The 18,399-nt window shown below is 50.4% G+C and overlaps 1 protein-coding gene across 2 annotated transcripts in view; it reads left to right on the plus strand.

The window, feature by feature from the left end:
- Window positions 1–3,536: 3,536 nt before the first annotated feature.
- The window catches only part of sf3b1 (splicing factor 3b, subunit 1), a 25,939-nt gene continuing 11,076 nt past the window's right edge, over window positions 3,537–18,399 (plus strand). The window contains exons 1-13 of one of the 2 annotated variants that reach the window (XM_061233726.1): window positions 3,537–3,632; window positions 4,925–5,097; window positions 5,714–5,815; window positions 6,760–6,874; window positions 11,957–12,036; window positions 13,236–13,445; window positions 13,974–14,226; window positions 14,760–14,972; window positions 15,250–15,371; window positions 15,847–16,044; window positions 16,838–16,939; window positions 17,327–17,506; window positions 18,215–18,301. In XM_061233726.1, coding sequence (XP_061089710.1) covers window positions 3,605–3,632; window positions 4,925–5,097; window positions 5,714–5,815; window positions 6,760–6,874; window positions 11,957–12,036; window positions 13,236–13,445; window positions 13,974–14,226; window positions 14,760–14,972; window positions 15,250–15,371; window positions 15,847–16,044; window positions 16,838–16,939; window positions 17,327–17,506; window positions 18,215–18,301 — 1,863 coding nt within the window. In that variant the 5' untranslated portion in view covers window positions 3,537–3,604. Of the gene's footprint in view, window positions 3,633–4,924; window positions 5,098–5,713; window positions 5,816–6,759; window positions 6,875–10,627; window positions 11,536–11,956; window positions 12,037–13,235; window positions 13,446–13,973; window positions 14,227–14,759; window positions 14,973–15,249; window positions 15,372–15,846; window positions 16,045–16,837; window positions 16,940–17,326; window positions 17,507–18,214; window positions 18,302–18,399 lie in introns of those variants that run through there. The other variant, XM_061233727.1, reaches the window with a different exon arrangement.

The following is an 18,399-nucleotide window of genomic DNA, read 5'->3' on the forward strand; positions in this document are numbered from 1 at the left end:
ACAACTGTCACGGGATGCAGGATTGAGTTGCAGTAGCGGTGGTCGAGCTATGGTACACGGCAAAGGTTAGGGCTAAATTTATGGATGGAAAATACATTTTTAAAAAGCAGTTTTCCTGTCCCGTTTCATTAAAAAAATTACAGTAAGCCGTAGATTACAAATCTATGTTATGACTTGCTATGAACAATTCGACATTATTGAATGTGAATTATTTAGGCGGAACTGGATACGTTTATTTTATGTGAATAAACTTGTACAATTAATCACATTTTATAATATACAATTCTGTATAGAAATACCAAAAGCCCTCATTTGCAGTCCTCTGTTAAATTTTTTTTCAAGTTGAAAAAAATTAGAAGCACACCAATGCATCATAGTTAGTCGATGTGCTCCTGAATTATTTTTCCAAGTTCACATCAGCTTCTAGAGGCAAATGCTCATAAAATGACAGCATTTTAGATCCCTGATGTCATCCTTCACAACACAGTGACATCATGCTTCCTCCAGATGATATAGTGGATTCGCAAAAACAACAACCCCTTCTTACTCATTCAGTTTTTACTTTGGAGTATTTGTATTACCATTTTACAGAAACAGCTGTTTTTGTTTAGTCTACCCAAGTTCAGCTGTGCAAAAGTAAGTTAATGGATGACCCTAACCCTGTTGATACAGTGTTTCCTTTTCTATGGACCGTTCCCACATACCAGAGCAGAGCATAATTGTGTATGCCGTCTATCTCCAAATGCAGTAGCCACAGATGAAAACTATGGTACCATTTTAGCCTTTGTTTTCATCTTTACATTACATTACATTATTGCCATACACTCTTATCCTGTGCAATGTACAGTTGATTAGACTAAGCAGGAGACAATCCTCCCCTGGAGCAATGCAGGGTTAAGGGCCTTGCTCAAGGGCCCAACGGCTGTGCGGCTCTTATTGTGGCTACACCGGGGATTAGATTGTATTTTGAGAACAAAGGCGGATATCATCATGTCAGCTGATGGAGCAGAAGACCTTATTGATCCGGTGATTAATTAGGTTTGCAGGGAATCTGAGAAAGTCTTGAAAAAGGAAGAAGCTGCTGGTAGCTGCAGGCCAAGGAGGACAGCTGCAGTTTATTTAAAAAAGGTTCATGCTTTTATTAACAGCATTTCAATACAAGAGGACGAGAATGCGTCACTCTATCAACAACATACAGAAGGAAAAAAAGTGATTATTGACAGAGAAGTAAGAAAAAAAAACACTTACTAGAGGTCTCCAAAATAATTAATCAAAGTAAATTATTTGAAAACCTTAAGAGCAGAACTTTTAGAAGTTGTTAGAAGTCCATATCACATTTATTTCATCTCCTTATAGAGAAAATGGTTGGCATTTATAGAGCGCCTTTATCCAAAGCACTGTACAATTGATGCTTCTCATTCACCCATTCATACACACACTTACACACCGACAGCAATTGGCTGCCATGCAAGGCACCAAGCAGCTCAATTGGGAGCAATTGGGAGTTAGGTGTCTTGCTCAGGGACACTTCGACACACCCAAGGCGGGATCGAACCGGCAACCCTCCAACTGTCACCAATGTCGCCTGGTGCTGTTGATCAAAAGAAGAAAGACCAGACTTGGCTCCCCCTCGAACACATGCAGTGTTAAGGCAGTGTTAAGGCAGTGTTCACACAACGTAATGTGGATTGGATGATGACCAATGGCGATTGGCTGGCGCCGACCAGCTCGTCAGGAGCATTTGTGGGTTAGGTCAGGGACACTTCGACACAGCCCGGGCGGGGATTGAACCGGCAACCCTCTGACTGCCAGGCGACTGCTCTTACTGCCTGAGCCATGCCGCCATGCCGCCCTCCCTTCAGTACTGAAGGGAACTGCAGTTGATGATAGACGCATCCTAAAAGCTGTGACGTAAACCCCCAAAACAATGGTCTGTGACATCACCAGCAGCCTTTAGCAGGCAGAGGGGAAACCACAAGTCAAAGACTGCAGAAGACTTTGAGAGCAGAATTATAGAGGCTATGCTGCAACATGCAAACTTCTCATCAGCGGCAATCCAAATGCCTTAAGTATTGCAACAATAAAACATTTCACAGTGCCTATTCTCATACTTTTGGAGGGCAATATATTAAATGATAAGGTTCCTAAGTGTTGAACATTTCCACATTCCCAACAGAAGTACATTACATTACATTATTGGCATTTGGCAGAGCGACGTACAACAAAGTGCATACCCATAACCAGGGATAAGTTCGCTGAAAGACCCTAGAGGGAAGTACAATTTCAACTGCTACCTGTACAACAAAGATAAGGACGAGGGCCTTTTTTTTTTTTTTTTTTTTTTGAGAACAAAGAAACAAACAAACAGAGCAAAAGTGACCAAAGTTAACTATCCAAACACTGCTTACCTAGCCAACTAAAAATACCGATACACAAAGCAAGTCACAGAGACAACAATTAAGGTTCACAGGGAGGTAGGGAGGGATGGGGAGAGGTGCTGCTTGAAGAGGTGTGTCTTCAGCTTGCGCTTGAAGGTGGGGAGAGATTCTACAGTTCTGACCTCAACGGGGAGTTCATTCCACCACCGTGGAGCCAGAACAGACAGTAGTCGTGAGCGTGATGTGGAGGTCTGGCAGGGGTGTAGGGTCTGATGATTTTTTGTAGATAAGCTGGGGAAGACCCCTTAACTGCTTGGAAGGCTAGCACCAATGTTTTGAATTTGATGCGAGCCATGACAGGCAGCCAGTGGAGGGAAGTAAGCAGGGGGGTGACGTGTGAGTATTTGGGAAGGTTGAAGACCAGACGAGCTGCTGCATTCTGGATGAGTTGGAGGGGTCTGATGGCAGACGCTGGGAGGCCAGCCAAGAGGGAATTGCAGTAGTCCAGGCGGGACAGAACCATCGCTTGGACCAGGAGCTGGGTCGAGTAGGGGGTGAGAAAGGGGCGGATTCTCCGTATGTTGTATAGGAAGAACCTGCATGACCGGGTCACCGCCACAATGTTCTCGGAGAGGGACAGTCTGCTGTCCATCACCATCCAAGGTTTCTTGCACTGGGTGACGGCATGAGTGTGGTATCCCCGAGGGAAATGGAGAGATCCAGATGGGGAGAGGTTTTTTAGTTAAAAAAAAAAAAAGTAAAATTTGTATAATGTATAACAATTTTGTACAAATCCTAAAAGTCCCTAAATATGAAACCGGAGAAGTCATATTAAATTTGGCAAAAACGCACAATGTACAATTTAAAGTAAACACTGAAATGTGTGTATGAAATAATTTGTGTGTTAAAACGTACAGTTGTTACAGTTGCAGACAGTCCTTATTGAATGACCTTTTGCTATAAAATGTATTTTAACATCACTGCTTGTCTCAGTATTATTATGTAGAAATGTGTAAGGTTGTTATTTCATACGATATGTTCGTACAGAACGCGGTCACACGCAGTCAATATCTGAGTAACGAATTAAGACGGAATATTGGATTCCAAAAGCTATTACAGTATTTCGTATTGTTGTGTCGATTCTACGCGCATGCTCAATTTGTCACCGCGCTAGAACGGAAATACAGGCGTTCGGTCTTCCGGGACAGACTCTCTCAGATACGAAAATGGCGAAGATCGCCAAAACACACGAAGGTAAGACAATGTTATTGAAAATATGCATTAAATGTAGTTTTTTGCAAAATACACGTATATTATATATCTACTATCTGGAGCATACATCAGCGGGGTTTAAAAAAAATTACAATTAATGTGCGCCTAGCTAGCTATACAGATAAGTGAATCGCAACGAGGACGTAAAAGATAATGGCGGCTCAATCTCCGTCGCAGCAAACGCATTCAGCTAGCTAATGCTAACTAGTAAGATATTGAGATCTGTCGGATTTCAGACGCAAAATATCAGAATACAGCATTTAATATTGTAATTGTATACACGTTGTTTATCGAAGTTACATGTTTTGTTCCGACAAGCAGACCAGTGAACAATTCGCCAATTGTTTATTACGTTACTAGGTTTGAGACGTTTTACAAGATGGCTAACGTTAGTTAGCGGACCTTGCAAAACGTCATGAAATGGATGCCAGTGCCACGTTGCTAGCCTTTGTTAAACGGAGAATATCAGTGTTCCCTAACATCACTATTTTAATTTTGAGTAGCCCTTTTTCACGCGGATACGAGTAAAGAGTCAATCATTTCAACATTACCAAGGTCTCTTGCTAAGCTGCTTGCTAGCTAATCGTGGCCTCCTCGTTCTTGAACTCGCTAGCTGTTTAGCTAAATGGACGTGCAGCTAATCGGCGTTACCCTTTCAGCTAATGTTATTTTGCAAACGAACGTTAGCTAGCGATAAAACCATGTAATTCTGTGACTAGTATAGTGAGCCTGTAACGTTACAAAGGGACGTTCAATTAGGATTTCTGTTTGCATTATCCGCTCTAGGCCACGGCATTCATTCATGTGTGATACACATTTGGCTAATACGTTCAATTTGCGAAGACGATGCATGGAGTTCATTGCTGTTTTAAGAATAGAGTTTGATATTCAATTTACTTAATAGAGAGTAAAATATTTTTTAATCATTAAAAACAATTTCATGAAAATTGTTGTACTTATCAAACATAGATCTATTGTTTGAGCCAGGTTCAACGCATGGGCCTGATTTCAGAGACAGAGGTTAAGCCTAGTCCTGGACTAAATTCAAATTCAATTTCGAGTGGAGAGATTCTCCATACGTACACATTTTAGTTGAGGACAAAGCTTAATCAGTGACTGAAACCACCCCTGGACTTAGTGTTGTGTAGTATGATATAGTATTGTTGATTGTTTGTAGACTCTGAAATTAACTCTGTATCCCCCCTCCCCCCCCCGTGTTTCTTGTGACCTCTCCCCCGGTCCTGCCCTGGCCCCCTCCCTGGTGTTGTGCCCAGACATCGAGGCTCAGATCCTGGAGATCCAGGGGATGAAGGCGGCCCTGCTGGAGGAGGGGGAGCAGGGTGTCGGGCTGGACTCCACGGGGTACTACGACCAGGAGATCTACGGTGGCAGCGACAGCCGCTTCGCCGGATACGTCACATCCATCGCCGCCAATGAGCAGGAGGATGTAAGGGCCCCCCGGCCTCTTTCTGATCCCCCCCCCCCCCCCTTTCTGATCCCCCCCCCCCCTTTCTGATTCCCCCCCCCCCCTTTCTGATCCCCCCCCCCCTTTCTGATTCCCCCCCCCCTCTTTCTGATCCCCCCCCCCTCTTTCTGACCCCCCCCCCTTTCCAGAGCCCCCTTTCCTGAGCACCCCCCTCCCCACCCCCCCAAGACCTCTTTCTGACCCCCTCCTTTCCAGAGACCATCACCCCCTTTTCCGATCCGATTCCCCCCACCCCTTTTCCCATCACCCCCTTTTCCGACCCCCCCCCTTTCTTTCCGACCCCCCACTTTCAAGCCCCACTGGGGCCAGTTTGGGATGGACTCCTAAAAGGAGACACCAAGCTTCCCCCCCCCCCCCCCCCCCCTTCTACCCCTGAAGCTCAACACTGCAGTGGATGATCCGGCTTGCGACGGGCTCTTAAACGGAGTCCAGCCGAGCTCGTTTCCTGTCCGAACACCCCCACCCCCCACCCCCCGGTGGTCCCGCGTGTGAATCGTGCCAGCGTGTGAGCTGTGATAGCCAGGCTTCAGAGCTAGGCTTGACCAGACTCGGCCCCTCTCTCTCTCCTCTCTCCTAGGACGACGAGGAGGACTCCTCCACCAGTCTGCTGGGCCAGAAGAAGGCGGGGTATCACGGTCCGGTGGCGATGCTCAATGCCGTTCCACAGTCAGATGAACAGGTGAGCGATGCTACCTGCAGCTCCACTCTGAAACCCAGTCCGTTCGCCGGCTCGATGAGCCGTGTTGGCGCTTAGCACTTCAATATTTCACACGTTAAAGTTACTCGACAGTTTTTTTTTTTCATTGGAGCAATTCCATCACTACGTTTGCGCTGTCAACCGACTCTGTATAAATAAAGGTACTATAGGTAAGATTTTAGTGTTAAAACATTGTTACGACACCATTGTAAATCCCTTCCTGAAAAAGGCTCATTGACATGTTGACTCGCCCCTAAATTCTGGTTTCAAAATATACAGTTGACGGCCCGACACTTGTACCAAAACATTGTGTAACTACAATAATTCAAGCTCATTGGTTGAAAAGTGGTTCTAATTGCCTCAGCAAATGGCATTTCAGCATCAGCGTGTTCACAGAGAAGGGGGGGGGGACTAAACAGTGTTGTGGTTTGAGGGTGTTTGTTGCTGCTATTCCTCTCTTGACCATTAGTCTGAAATGACCTATTGTACCTTTTGAAATTATATACGTATATTGTAAATTGTTGTTAGGCGGCACGGATGGTGCAGTGGGTAGCACTGCCGCCTCGCAGCAAGGAGGCCCTGGGTTCGAATCCCCGTCGGCCGGGGCCTCTCTGTGCGGAGTTTGCATGTTCTCCCCGTGTCTGCGTGGGTTTCCTCCGGGTACTCCGGTTTCCTCCCACAGTCCAAAGACATGCAGGTCCGGCTGATTGGAGAGTCTAAATTGCCCGTGGGTATGAGTGTGTGAGTGAATGGTGTGTGTGCCCTGCGATGGACTGGCGACCTGTCCAGGGTGTATTCCTGCCTTTCGCCCCAATGTATGCTGGGATAGGCTCCAGCCCCCCTGCGACCCTGTTCAGGATAAGCGGGTTGAGATGATGGATGGATGGATGGATGGATGGTAAATGGTTGTTTTCCGCCCCGTGCAGTACGACCCGTTCGCTGAGCACCGGCCGCCGAAGATCGCCGAACGGGAGGACGAGTACAAGGGCCGGCGGCGGCACCTGATCATCTCCCCCGAGCGGCTCGACCCTTTCGCAGACGGTAAACTCCTCCCCCGCTGCCCCCCCCCGGTCCCCACTGCCCCGCCCCCTCCCCCCCCCTCCTACTCCCCCAGCCGGGGCCTGTGCCCCACTGCCCCCCCCCCCTCCCCCGCCTTCGGCGCTTAATCCTTCGACCTCCGCCAGACCACCCCGCACCCCACGCGGGAACATCTCCCGTGCGTTCCGGCCTGGAACAGCAAGCCCGAACGATCGCCGTTTTCAGTTCGGTTCGTTTGGCGCTTTGAGCCGAGCGGTGATGGAAAATTCCTCTCCTGTTGCTCCACTGAGAACACGCTTTTCTCAAGAGCTGCTCGATGCCCTTTGAGACGGTTGAAAAAAAAAAAAAAAAAAAGAACAGAAAAACAAATTATGCAATTCAGCTCCCTTGTTCTAGTTCTGCGTCTGGCCGGAACTGGCAGGATTATTTTGAGGACATTGCTGTGCGTTCCGACAAAGCGTGGGTTGCTGTGTGCTGTGCGTGTACGCCGAAGGGTTAAGGGGCCAGTGGGAAGTTATTCTGGTGTTCAGGGGGGTGGGAAGGTGTTAAAATGTATATGGATGTAAGTATTAAAGGCATTGAAAGCGCAATGGGTTGTGTGACTTGTTCAGCGTGTTTCTGCAGTCAACTCTGGGGAATAATTTGCCTGCCCTTGCAGTGCGCCCGCCCCCCCCCCCCGCCCCCGGGCTGGAGAAAGGGGCCAATTGGCAGCGCCTCTGTCTACACGTATGGAGCACGAGTCACACGAAATGTGGCGGTTCCCAGAATCCCGTGGCTCTCTTGTCACCCCGTTGTCCCAAGCTGGCAGATCCTACGTCTGCCCAGTCCGTTTCATCACCGTTTTCCCAGAACTCCCTCGTGTGGAACATCCATAAAGTGAGCTATGTCCCTCCCCCCCACCCCCTCCCCCCATGGACACACAGCCTCCTGGTTGTCCTTGGGGCCCAGGGCCACTGTAGGGGAGTGTGGTAAATTGCTCCCTGTTGGCTCCAGACCTATAGAAAGTGGAATTTTGGAATGGGTATGGATATGGGCGGGGAGGTTGTTTTGTAGCGGGGTTGGTGGAATCTGCTATGTGAGGTCAGTCATCCAGAGCAGCCAGTTCAGGAAGTCCTGAGTGCATACCACTACACAGAACAGGGCCACATACCAGTGACCATGCATCCCACACGTTCGCATAGAGCCCCGGCTCAATTCTCCCGCCGACGGAAGCCATTTTGGCTCCTGGGTTGCACATGATGCGTTTGATTTGAAGTGCGCCTTTCCCCGACCCGCTGTGTCTGAACACGAGAGTCTGTTCCCTCATCTGTGCTGAAATTGGAGGCCCTGAGGGTGTGATGTGATGGGGATTTTCGGAATGCCTTGTTGCATAACTGCATAAACCCCCCCTCAGCCAGCCAATCACAGAGCGGAGACACCGGTCCGGTGCGAGCCCCCCTTTACGGTCGGGATCTCAGAAGAAGAGTTAGTCCTCCAGCGGCAGCCTTTGAGACTTGGTGCCGATGAGGAGCGGCGCGAACCCGCCGTCTCGCTGTGCGATTTGTTCCGCTCCCAGTCCAGGGGCCCGGCCCGTGTAGCTGCACGCCGGTGATTTCAGCAGATTGTTATCCGCGGCAGCATCAGTGGGGGGGAGGGGCACGTCAGACCTATTTCAGTCGACTTTTTTTTTTCCCCAGAGATAATTTTGGCCCCCGTGTCTAAGCTGCGGTCGTGTAGCTCCATTGCATAACCCACATTGTATAGGGGGGAGGGGGGGGGCCTCGTCAGCCTCAGCTCCTGCAGTTTGATGTGGAAGTAGGCCCTGGAGTTATTCTGCAGTTGTGAAGTTCACAGGCCCGAACAGTGACGGAGGCGCTGTGCCAGGGAGGCGGCCATCTTGATGATGTCACAGGTCGGCACGAGGCATTGGCCCTGTCTCAAATTGCAAACTTGACTTACAAAGTGCCCTGAAAAAGTCAACCGCTTGGAATGCACGGACACAAAACCTTTCATTTGAGACGTTGAGGTGTACGCTTTCCTCTCTGAACTTGACCAGAAGGGCATCTGGTGCAAGGTGGACTCTAGCGGCAGCAACTGAAACATGAAGTGAGATTTGTCGCTTGCTATGCGACAGTATTTGTTTTAAATTGTGCTGAGCAGATGTTGGTGTTTATTTATAAAGTAAACGGGGAAAGTGCTTAGCAGTTTGTACGTAAGGCTAAGATGAGGGACTGTGATATTCATGCCTAACGTAGTCGTCTCCGGTCTGTAACGTTAGCTAGTGCACGTGGTTTTATTCCCAGCTTAGCTGCTGCATTGTACTTTTAGCTCGATGGCTCACATTCTGGTACATTTTATTTAATATTTTAAATTCCAATGATTCTTTGCTGCCTGCTCAGGAAACTGAATGACTACTGGGCACGGAAAGTATGTTTAGAATTCTCAGTCCTCCAAATTACTTCCGGAGAACTCTTCATGGTCACGTGACCGTTCGCTTCCGCGCTTGACAAACGCACCGACTCGTCCAGAAGGTATTCCGTTTGAGACACGGCCAATGACGTCGTTTGGTTGGCCATTCTTCACTGTGATGTCACAGAACAGCGTGGGGGGTGCCCGTCCAATGGAAGCCATTTTGGCTCCTGGGTTGCACATGTATGTATGTGAATGAAGAGCACCTTTCGCCAGTGGGCGGGCGCAGTAAGACTGGCCAAAGCTAGTCGTGCACACGTTCACTAATGCAAAGGCACCTCTGTGGGTTCGTGGGCACTGAAATCGCTGCATTCAAAGCTTTCACATGCCCCAAAGAAAACACGTGTCCTTACTTTTGTTGTAATGTTGTGGGTTGGCTTTCGAAAGTGAGGCGATTCCAGCAGATCTCTTTAGTATGGGTGAAATGGCACGCCTGGCTGCAGTAATGCGTCATATCTCATAGATTATGGTGTGTTAGCGGTGACCGTAACCCCTAGTCTTGATGTTATTTGGTTTTGGAGTCCGCATAAGATTGTTAGGAGCAAGTTGCCATTGTGCCCATCTTGCTCTTGCATAGCCTGCTGATTCCTTTATTTGAGCCCCTCTCCTTGGTTCTCTCCGCCAGGTGAAGGTAGTTTGATGTACAGGCAGTGTAGTGTCATGCAGAGTACCTCATTTACACAAAGGGGATCACATCACGGCTGACAGTTGGGCCTTGCCCGTGAGTAACCATGGAAACTCAATCAGTCAGTCAAATTCTTGCCGGAGCTTGCTCCCCCCCACCAGTCCCTATTTAGGATTTTTCACTAGTCCAGTCATATTAAACATTCATTCTGGGGTAGGCCTATACAAAGCCTGCATGTAGTCAAGTCAAGGTTTTAAACCCTCTGTTTATTTCTTTTTTGGTTTTTTTCAGGCAAAATTGTTTGTGCAAAAAAAAAAAAAAAAAAAAAAAAAAGAAGTATGTATTTCCATTCTATGGCAGCATAGAATGGGAATATATGTGATCAAATCTGTGTGCCACGATTCCACAGGCCCATACTAACTGTCCTCAATTTCTGTCCTACAGCAGTGGTGCTATGCCAGTCCTGGCTGCGAGCTCTTTAGAGTGCAGCATCTCGTCCTGTGTAGGTTACGGGTGGCCGTTGTGTCAGGGCCACTCAGGCCGGGCCGGGCGGGGGGCGGGGCCTCTGGTTACCTCCTTAGCAACAGTGGAGCTCCGCCCACCCCTCCGGGGTCAGAGCTAAAGCAGCAGAATCTTTTAGTGTCCGTCCCCCCCCCCCCCCCCCCCCCCTCCCCCATTTGCTTTCACAAATAACACTCATCTACTTTTAAAATAATAATACGAAGAATAATAATAATTTGGAGTCTTACAGCGGATCTGTCTCTCTGTCTAATTTGTATTATTGACCTCCACGATTGGCCTTGTGAGAGTACAGAATCTGGCGTGACACCGTTATTAAATTACAGTACCTACAGTGTCACAGAGCCCTAAGAATAACCTGGGCTCTGAGCCAGTCCTGGCCGGCAGTGGACTGCCAAGCCCAAACTTCAGCCGTTTACACCCCACGTCCCTGCAGCCAAGACCCCTTTACTGTCAGATAGACCACTCTAGTTATCTCTGGGAGTCTTTAAGACAGGAAGTCCTAGTGCTTGCCCATAATGCACTGCATACATAATGACTCTTTATGGCGGAGGTCAAACGCTTAACTAGCGAGGTTCCCTTGTTCAACCATTTCACATTTTTATAAAATTTAATTTGCCCAATTTTGAAATTTGGCCCCCTGCATTGAAACAAAGTAACACCTGATCCAACCTTACCTTTAAAGCGTAAAGACTCCCATCCAAGTTACAATTAAAAGTTTGAACAAAGCTTAAAATTAGTCGTCGTCCCCCCCCAACCCCAGTATTGAAACCTTTTAACGCCTGATCAAACTTAAGCTTTTATTTAAAGACTCCTATCCGTTCAGGCTGTAGTTTAAAATCTGGATGTAGCCATTAAAAAAATTGTAAAAAGGAAATCTTTTGTAGCTGTGGTTTGAGCACGGAGGAGTAAAGCCACAATGAGTAAGTTGGAGGAAAGAAAGCAGGTGGTATGCTTTGTGTGTGAGTTCCAACCCTTTCCAAAGTGTTACTAATGGTAAAGAGATAATTTTCTAGGCTTCTTTTCTCTGCCGGTTGAAGCCTGACTGCAGAAGAACCCTGGCACAGAAAGTGTACGTATTCTGGAGAGAATTCAGCCCAGGACCCTGCAAAGTGACGGCTATACCCTCTCCTTACCTCCTCACCCACCTCTGCCTTTTCTCTGATCAGCCTGTTAGCTTAGCCATGTCAGATATGCATTAAAAACTGCATTTTGTTTTTGTTTGTTTTTTTGTTTTCTAATTGTACCCTACGGGTTACATTGTGAATTTCTTTTTTTTCTTCTTTTTTTTTTTTTAACACCGTAAGAGAGAATAGAGAAGTAAAAAGTTTGCGTAATGGCAGTAAGATGTTAGCCATGTTGGTTAGCGACAGGGCTAGCTGGCTGTATTGTGAGTGCCCTCTTGCTTGCTGTGTGTTCTGACGGAGCGGTTTTGGGAGGTGCTGTCGGACTGACTGTCCCGTCTGTTGTTGGTGCTCTTCTTTTTCGCGCAGGGGGCAAAACCCCGGACCCCAAGCAGCCGGCCCGGACCTACATGGATGTGATGAGGGAGCAGCACCTCACCAAAGAGGAGGTAATTAACACCCCCCCCAAACCCCCCAGTGCCAAAGCAAAGCTTACTCTGTTTCTGGGGATGCAAAACTATCCCCACGCACAAATTTAAAAAGATTTAGGCCGGTCGTCCTCACTCCTGGTCCTGGAGAGCCGCGGGGTGTCGTGGTTTTAGTTTTTACCTTAATATAGCGGCGACCGTTTCGAACCCAAGAAACCAGGTGAGGTGAGTTATGACTGTGCGATTGACCTCTTTAATTGATCAGTGAGTGACAACAACCGACACGCCGACAGGGGGGAAAAAAACCTAAGAGGTATGACCTCCTGGGGTTTGCATGGAATGGCAAACGTCTCGCCTCTGTCTCTGCGGCCGTGTGACACGTGAGCTGCTCCCACGTTTGTGAATCACCGGCGCAGACAGAACGGGCTTCTCCTATTGGTCATGTTTACTCACTGCAGTCCGGCTGTCCGTTCGTGAGAGTTACTGTCCTGTTCTGTTTGACTGGCGCCTCCATACCTGTGTGTCTGTATGTGTGTGTGTGTGTGTGTCTGTGTGTCTGTGTGTCTGTGTGTCTGTGTGAGTGTGAGTGTGTGAGTGTGTGAGTGTGTGTGTCTGTGTGTCTGTGTGTCTGTGTGTCTGTGTGTCTGTGTGTCTGTGTGTGTGTGTGTGTGTGTGTGTGTGTGTGTGTGTGTGTGTGTGTCTGTGAGATTTTTTTTTTAAAGCAGCCTGCTATTATTTATTCCTGTTGGCTCTCTCTGTTAATAGCCCCTGATTCCCAAGCTGGCTATGAGTGGCATGCGCTCGTGACAGTCCTGGTGCTTACCCATCATGCACCTCTTACATCATAGCTCTTCATGAAGGAGGTCATGAACTTCGCCTTTTTACCCAACTGGCGAGGTTCCCTGTTGTGAAACCATTTTACGCCTAGTCAAACGTTTGCTTAAAATTTCATTGACTCCTGTCGATGTTATAATAAAAAACAAAGCTTAATCCTCTGCATTGAAACATTTTGACCCCTAATGAAATATGTGAATGTAAAGGGACACATTGTGGGTGTGTTAGATACTAAAACCAGGAAGAACGCTGGTGACTCCTGCCTGTTTAGGTTAAAGTTCAAAATCTGGACATGAACGTTCGAGAGCGACACAAACGTTGTGGCACGCCCTTGTGAGTGTTGAGTGTTGTCCTGACCCCTGACCTCTGACCCCCGCCCCTAACAGAAAGAGATCCGGCAGCAGCTGGCGGAGAAGGCGAAGGCGGGGGAGCTGAAGGCTGTGAACGGAGCGGCTGCCTCCCAGGCTGCGGCCGCCGCGGCCGCCAAACGCAAGCGCCGCTGGGACCAGACCGCCGACCAGACCCCCACCAACACCACCGCCAGCTCCACGCCCAAGAAGGTCTCCAGCTGGGACCAGGCCGACGCCAACGCAGAGGTGAGCGTCTGTCTGCTGTCCCCAGCCCCGGTCCCGTGGGCCCCGTCCCCGGCCCCGGAGCTCCGCCGTGGGGCCCTGTCCCCGGCCCCGGAGCTCCGCCGTGGGGCCCTGTCCCCGGCCCCGGAGCTCCGCCGTGGGGCCCTGTCCCCGGCCCCGGAGCTCCGCCATGGGGCCCTGTCCCCGGCGCCGGAGCTCCGCCGTGGGGCCCTGTCCCTGGCCCCAGAGCTCTGCCGTGGGGCCCTGTCCCCGGCGCCGGAGCTCCGCCGTGGGGCCCTGTCCCCGGCCCCAGAGCTCCGCCGTGGGGCCCTGTCCCTATCCCTTCCCTAGCTCTAGATTCCCCTCGCTCTGATTCTGGCCCTTTCCCCATGGGGTAGCTATTGGGACTGAAGTAACTGAAAATTTGGGGGTGCTACAAAAGAACCATTGGCCCTGTATGCCCCTGTTTAATGGGTAAATGGTGTTTATAGATGGACGTCACTGCCTGGAGAGGCTCACCCGCTTATCCTGTGTTATCCCTGCCCCCCTTAGACTCCAGGCCACACCCCGGGCCACACCCCCTCCAACAGTCGCTGGGACGAGACGCCCGGGCGGGCGAAGGGCAGCGAGACGCCGGGAGCCACGCCCAGCACGCGCATGTGGGAGCCCACACCCAGCCACACCCCCGCGGGGGCCGCCACCCCGGGGCGGGGGGACACGCCCGGGCACGCCACGCCCGGCCACGGCGGGGCCACCTCCAGCGTCCGCAAGAACCGCTGGGACGAGACGCCGAAGACCGAGAGAGGTGAGACGCCTCGCCATGAGCTCAGAGTGAGCGGAGATGATGGGAGATTTCTGGAAGCAGATTTCACATTAGACGCAAGAGAGGACAGGCTTGACTTAATTTCCTCGGTGACGTTTCGAACTGGCAATGCATAGAGGCGATGGGATCTCTTATGATTGTGAATGATAGTGTAAACGGAGAACAGAAGTGGCCCAAGGATAGATCCCTGAGGAACACCACAATTAGTCATTGCTGATCACACAATGTGATCTGAATATTTTTAATGATGTAACTATCGCAACTGGTAATTGAACGCAATGTTCTAGAACATTGACTTAGAATTTGGAGGGGGGGGGGGGTAAATTAGACTATTATCCATTGTAACCATGTAATTCTTCATGGAAGCTTACAATAATTTATCATAATAGGCTCTCACGTATTGTTTGTCTCACAGCTGATGTCCAAATGAGTCAGTCCGATTCCAGTATATTATTACAGTGTTAGTCAGCTTTGTGAAGGATGTATCTGACCTGCCCCCCCCCCCCCCCTCACAGAGACCCCCGGGCACGGCAGCGGCTGGGCCGAGACTCCCCGCACAGACCGCGGGGACGAGTCCGTGGGGGAGACGCCCACCCCGGGCGCCAGCAAGAGGAAGTCCCGCTGGGACGAGACGCCGGCGAGCCAGATGGGCTCCTCCACGCCCCTGCTCACTCCGGGGAAGACCCCCATCGGCACCCCCGCCATGAACATGGCCACGCCCACTCCAGGTAACCAATGGCGCCGCACACAGGTGAACCCTGACACACAGAGGGACTGTGAATATGTAGTCCGGGGGGACACTGGACGATGTAGTCCTGGGGGAGACGCTCGACGATGTAGTCCTGGGGGGGACACTGGACCATGTAGTCCTGGGGAAGACACTCGACGGTGTAGTAAACCGTATCCACTCGTGCCAAAGCCGCGTTCACGGTGCGTGGTCACGTGCCGCGGTCGTGTCCAATTGGGGGCCGTCGCTCACGGCCGGCTCTCGCCCCCTCTCCGCAGGTCACCTGATGAGCATGACCCCGGAGCAGCTGCAGGCCTGGCGCTGGGAGCGCGAGATCGACGAGAGGAACCGGCCCCTCACCGACGAGGAGCTGGACGCCATGTTCCCCGAGGGCTACAAGGTGCCGCCCCTCCGCCCCCCCCCCCCGCCCTCCCTTCCGCCTTTCAGTCTGAGTCTACGCTCGGGGGACGCGCCGAGCGACAACATCCGTCTCTTAGGAGTCCCCCGAGTTTACTATTAAAGATTAACGCCAAAATAACCAAATGCTAAGACAAAAGGTTCCATGAATCTTCGCGAGAAGAAGAAGTGTATTTTGCTAGTTTCTGGATGTGATGCTCTGACTTATGGTAGAACCTATGCACTTGTAAGTCGCTTTGGATTAAAAGCGTCTGCCAAATGACTAAAATGTAAATGTAAAATGTAAGAACATCGCAAATGTCAGAGGCATCGTTTAAAACGTTCTCTGTTGATACAATTCAGGCCATTTATGAGCTCTCTGAAGCTCATAAGAGAATCGAGCTTCAGGGTTTGTTGTGAAATGCCCTTTTTCCCCACGCCTGCTGAACGCTAAACCCGCTCCCCTCTCCTGCCCCCAGGTTCTGCCCCCTCCTGCCGGCTACGTGCCCATCCGCACCCCGGCCCGGAAGCTGACGGCCACCCCCACCCCCATCGGGGGCATGACCGGGTTCCACATGCAGACGGAGGACCGCACCATGAAGACCGTCAACGACCAGCCGTCCGGCAACCTGCCCTTCCTCAAGCCGGACGACATCCAGTACTTCGACAAGCTGCTGGTGAGCACGTTTGATTGGTCCGCTCCCTTATCCAATCGGGGAAGCCGGGTCAGGGTTTAGCGGCACTTTAAATGCAGTGAATTCCGGGAGTTCATTTATATTGTCTATGACGTCCTCTGGGGATTTCTAAAATTTCTTAGTATTTGGTCAAATATCGGTTCTTCTAACACGCAAGGATGATCTCATTTAAGCTTTGAGGTGTACAAACAGGAAGTTTTCTTTGACTTTTCTGGAAGGGCCACTAAAGGTACCACCCCAATACACCATGTACCCCTTGCTCCCCCAGGATGTACAGCCAAGCTGACCAGATTCCTCCCTGGAGTCACATAAGCATTCTTATCTCTTATTTGAAGAGTGAACTGTAATGATATTTTGAATGAAATGTAAGATGAATATTGGAGCGCCCAGAGGGGGAAAGGCTTTCACCGTTCAAAGGCTCCCAGTGCTGCTTTTTCACTCACATTCGTTGTGTGTTGTGGTAGTATGCCACTGGGCTGCAGTGGTCTGACTAGGTTGTGCTGCCTGTAGTGGGACTTCACTGGGGGCTGTTACAGGCAGTAGTCTGATTGGGCTGTTGTGGTCTGACTGCTGTGTTTAGTGGTTTAACTGGGCTCTGCTGGTTTAACTGGGCTGTGTATAGTGGTTTGACTGGGTTTTGCTGGTTTAACTGGCCTGGGCTGTACTAGTTTAACTGGGCTCTGTATAGTGGGTTGTGCTGCTGGTCTAACTGGGCTCTGCTGGTTTGACTGGCCTGGGCTGTACTGGTTTAACTGGGCTGTGCTGCTGGTTCCAGGTGGAGGTGGACGAGTCGACTCTGAGCCCCGAGGAGCAGAAGGAGCGTAAGATCATGAAGCTGCTGCTGAAGATCAAGAACGGCACTCCCCCAATGAGGAAGGTGAGTCACCGACCACGCCCCCGTCCCCCCCCGTGTCTGGCCCCCTATTGGCCCTTTCACCTGTCCGCCACGCCCCTGACCCTTCTCTGGCCAATCATGGTTCTCCTTTGTCCCTCACAATAAACTCCTCCCCCCTGTCCCTCACTCATTGATCAAAATTTTACACTTTGTTTAAACCTAAGTCAGAATAGATTTAGATTTTTACATTTTATGAAAGTTATATACTTATTATTTTTATAGCCAGCTGGCTGGCTCTGTCATTTCACAGCGATGTGATTCTTGGGCTGTTAATGTACTCCTGGCAGACCTAACCTGTCCTCTTCATCCCTCCCTCCCTCTCTCTCTCTCTCTCTCCCCATCCCTCTCTCCCCCTCTCCATCCCTCCAGGCCGCCCTGCGTCAGATCACCGATAAGGCTCGGGAGTTTGGGGCCGGGCCCCTCTTCAACCAGATCCTGCCCCTGCTGATGTCCCCCACGCTGGAGGACCAGGAGCGCCACCTGCTGGTCAAAGTCATCGACCGCATCCTGTACAAGCTGGACGACCTCGTCCGGCCCTACGTGCACAAGGTAGGCCTGGTCGCCGGTCCGCCCGAACGCTCAACTGATTTAATGGAGAGTGTGTGTGTCCTGAGTGTGTGGTGTGTGATCACTGATTTATCCCGGTCTCTCTCAGATCCTGGTGGTGATCGAGCCGTGCGTGTGTGCGTGTGTGCGTGTGTGCGTGCGTGTGGATTTATTCCGGTCTCTCTCAGATCCTGGTGGTGATCGATCTGTGTGTGTATGGTGTGTCTATAGCGTGTGTGTGTGTGTTTGTGTGTGTTTGTGTGTGTTTGTGTGTGTTTGTGTGTGTTTGTGTGTGTTTGTGTGTGTTTGTGTGTGTTTGTGTGTGTGTGTGTGTGTGTGTGTGTGTGTGTGTGTGTGTGTGTGTGTGTGTGTGTGTGTGTATATATAGCATGTGTAGTGTCATCACTGATTTATCCCGGTCTCTCTCAGATCCTGGTGGTGATCGAGCCGTGCGTGCGTGCGTGCGTGCGTGCGTGCGTGCGTGCGTGCGTGCGTGCGTGTGTGCGTGTGTGCGTGTGTGCGTGTGTGCGTGTGTGTGTGCGTGCGTGTGGATGGATTTATCCCGGTCTCTCTCAGATCCTGGTGGTGATCGATCTGTGTGTGTATGGTGTGTCTATAGCGCTTGTGTGTGTGTGTGTGTGTGTGTGTGTGTGTGTGTGTATATATATAGCATGTGTAGTGTCATCACTGATTTATCCCGGTCTCTCTCAGATCCTGGTGGTGATCGAGCCCCTGCTGATTGATGAGGATTACTACGCCAGAGTAGAGGGCAGAGAGATCATCTCCAACTTGGCCAAGGTGAGCCGCCATCTCCCCTCCCACCTCCACATATACACCCCAGGAGCGGAGCTCTCCATGCTCTGATCAGTGCAGTCTGCTGGCCTGGGATCTCAAAG

Source organism: Conger conger, chromosome 3, assembly GCF_963514075.1.
Source record: "Conger conger chromosome 3, fConCon1.1, whole genome shotgun sequence".
Taxonomy (NCBI): domain Eukaryota; kingdom Metazoa; phylum Chordata; class Actinopteri; order Anguilliformes; family Congridae; genus Conger; species Conger conger.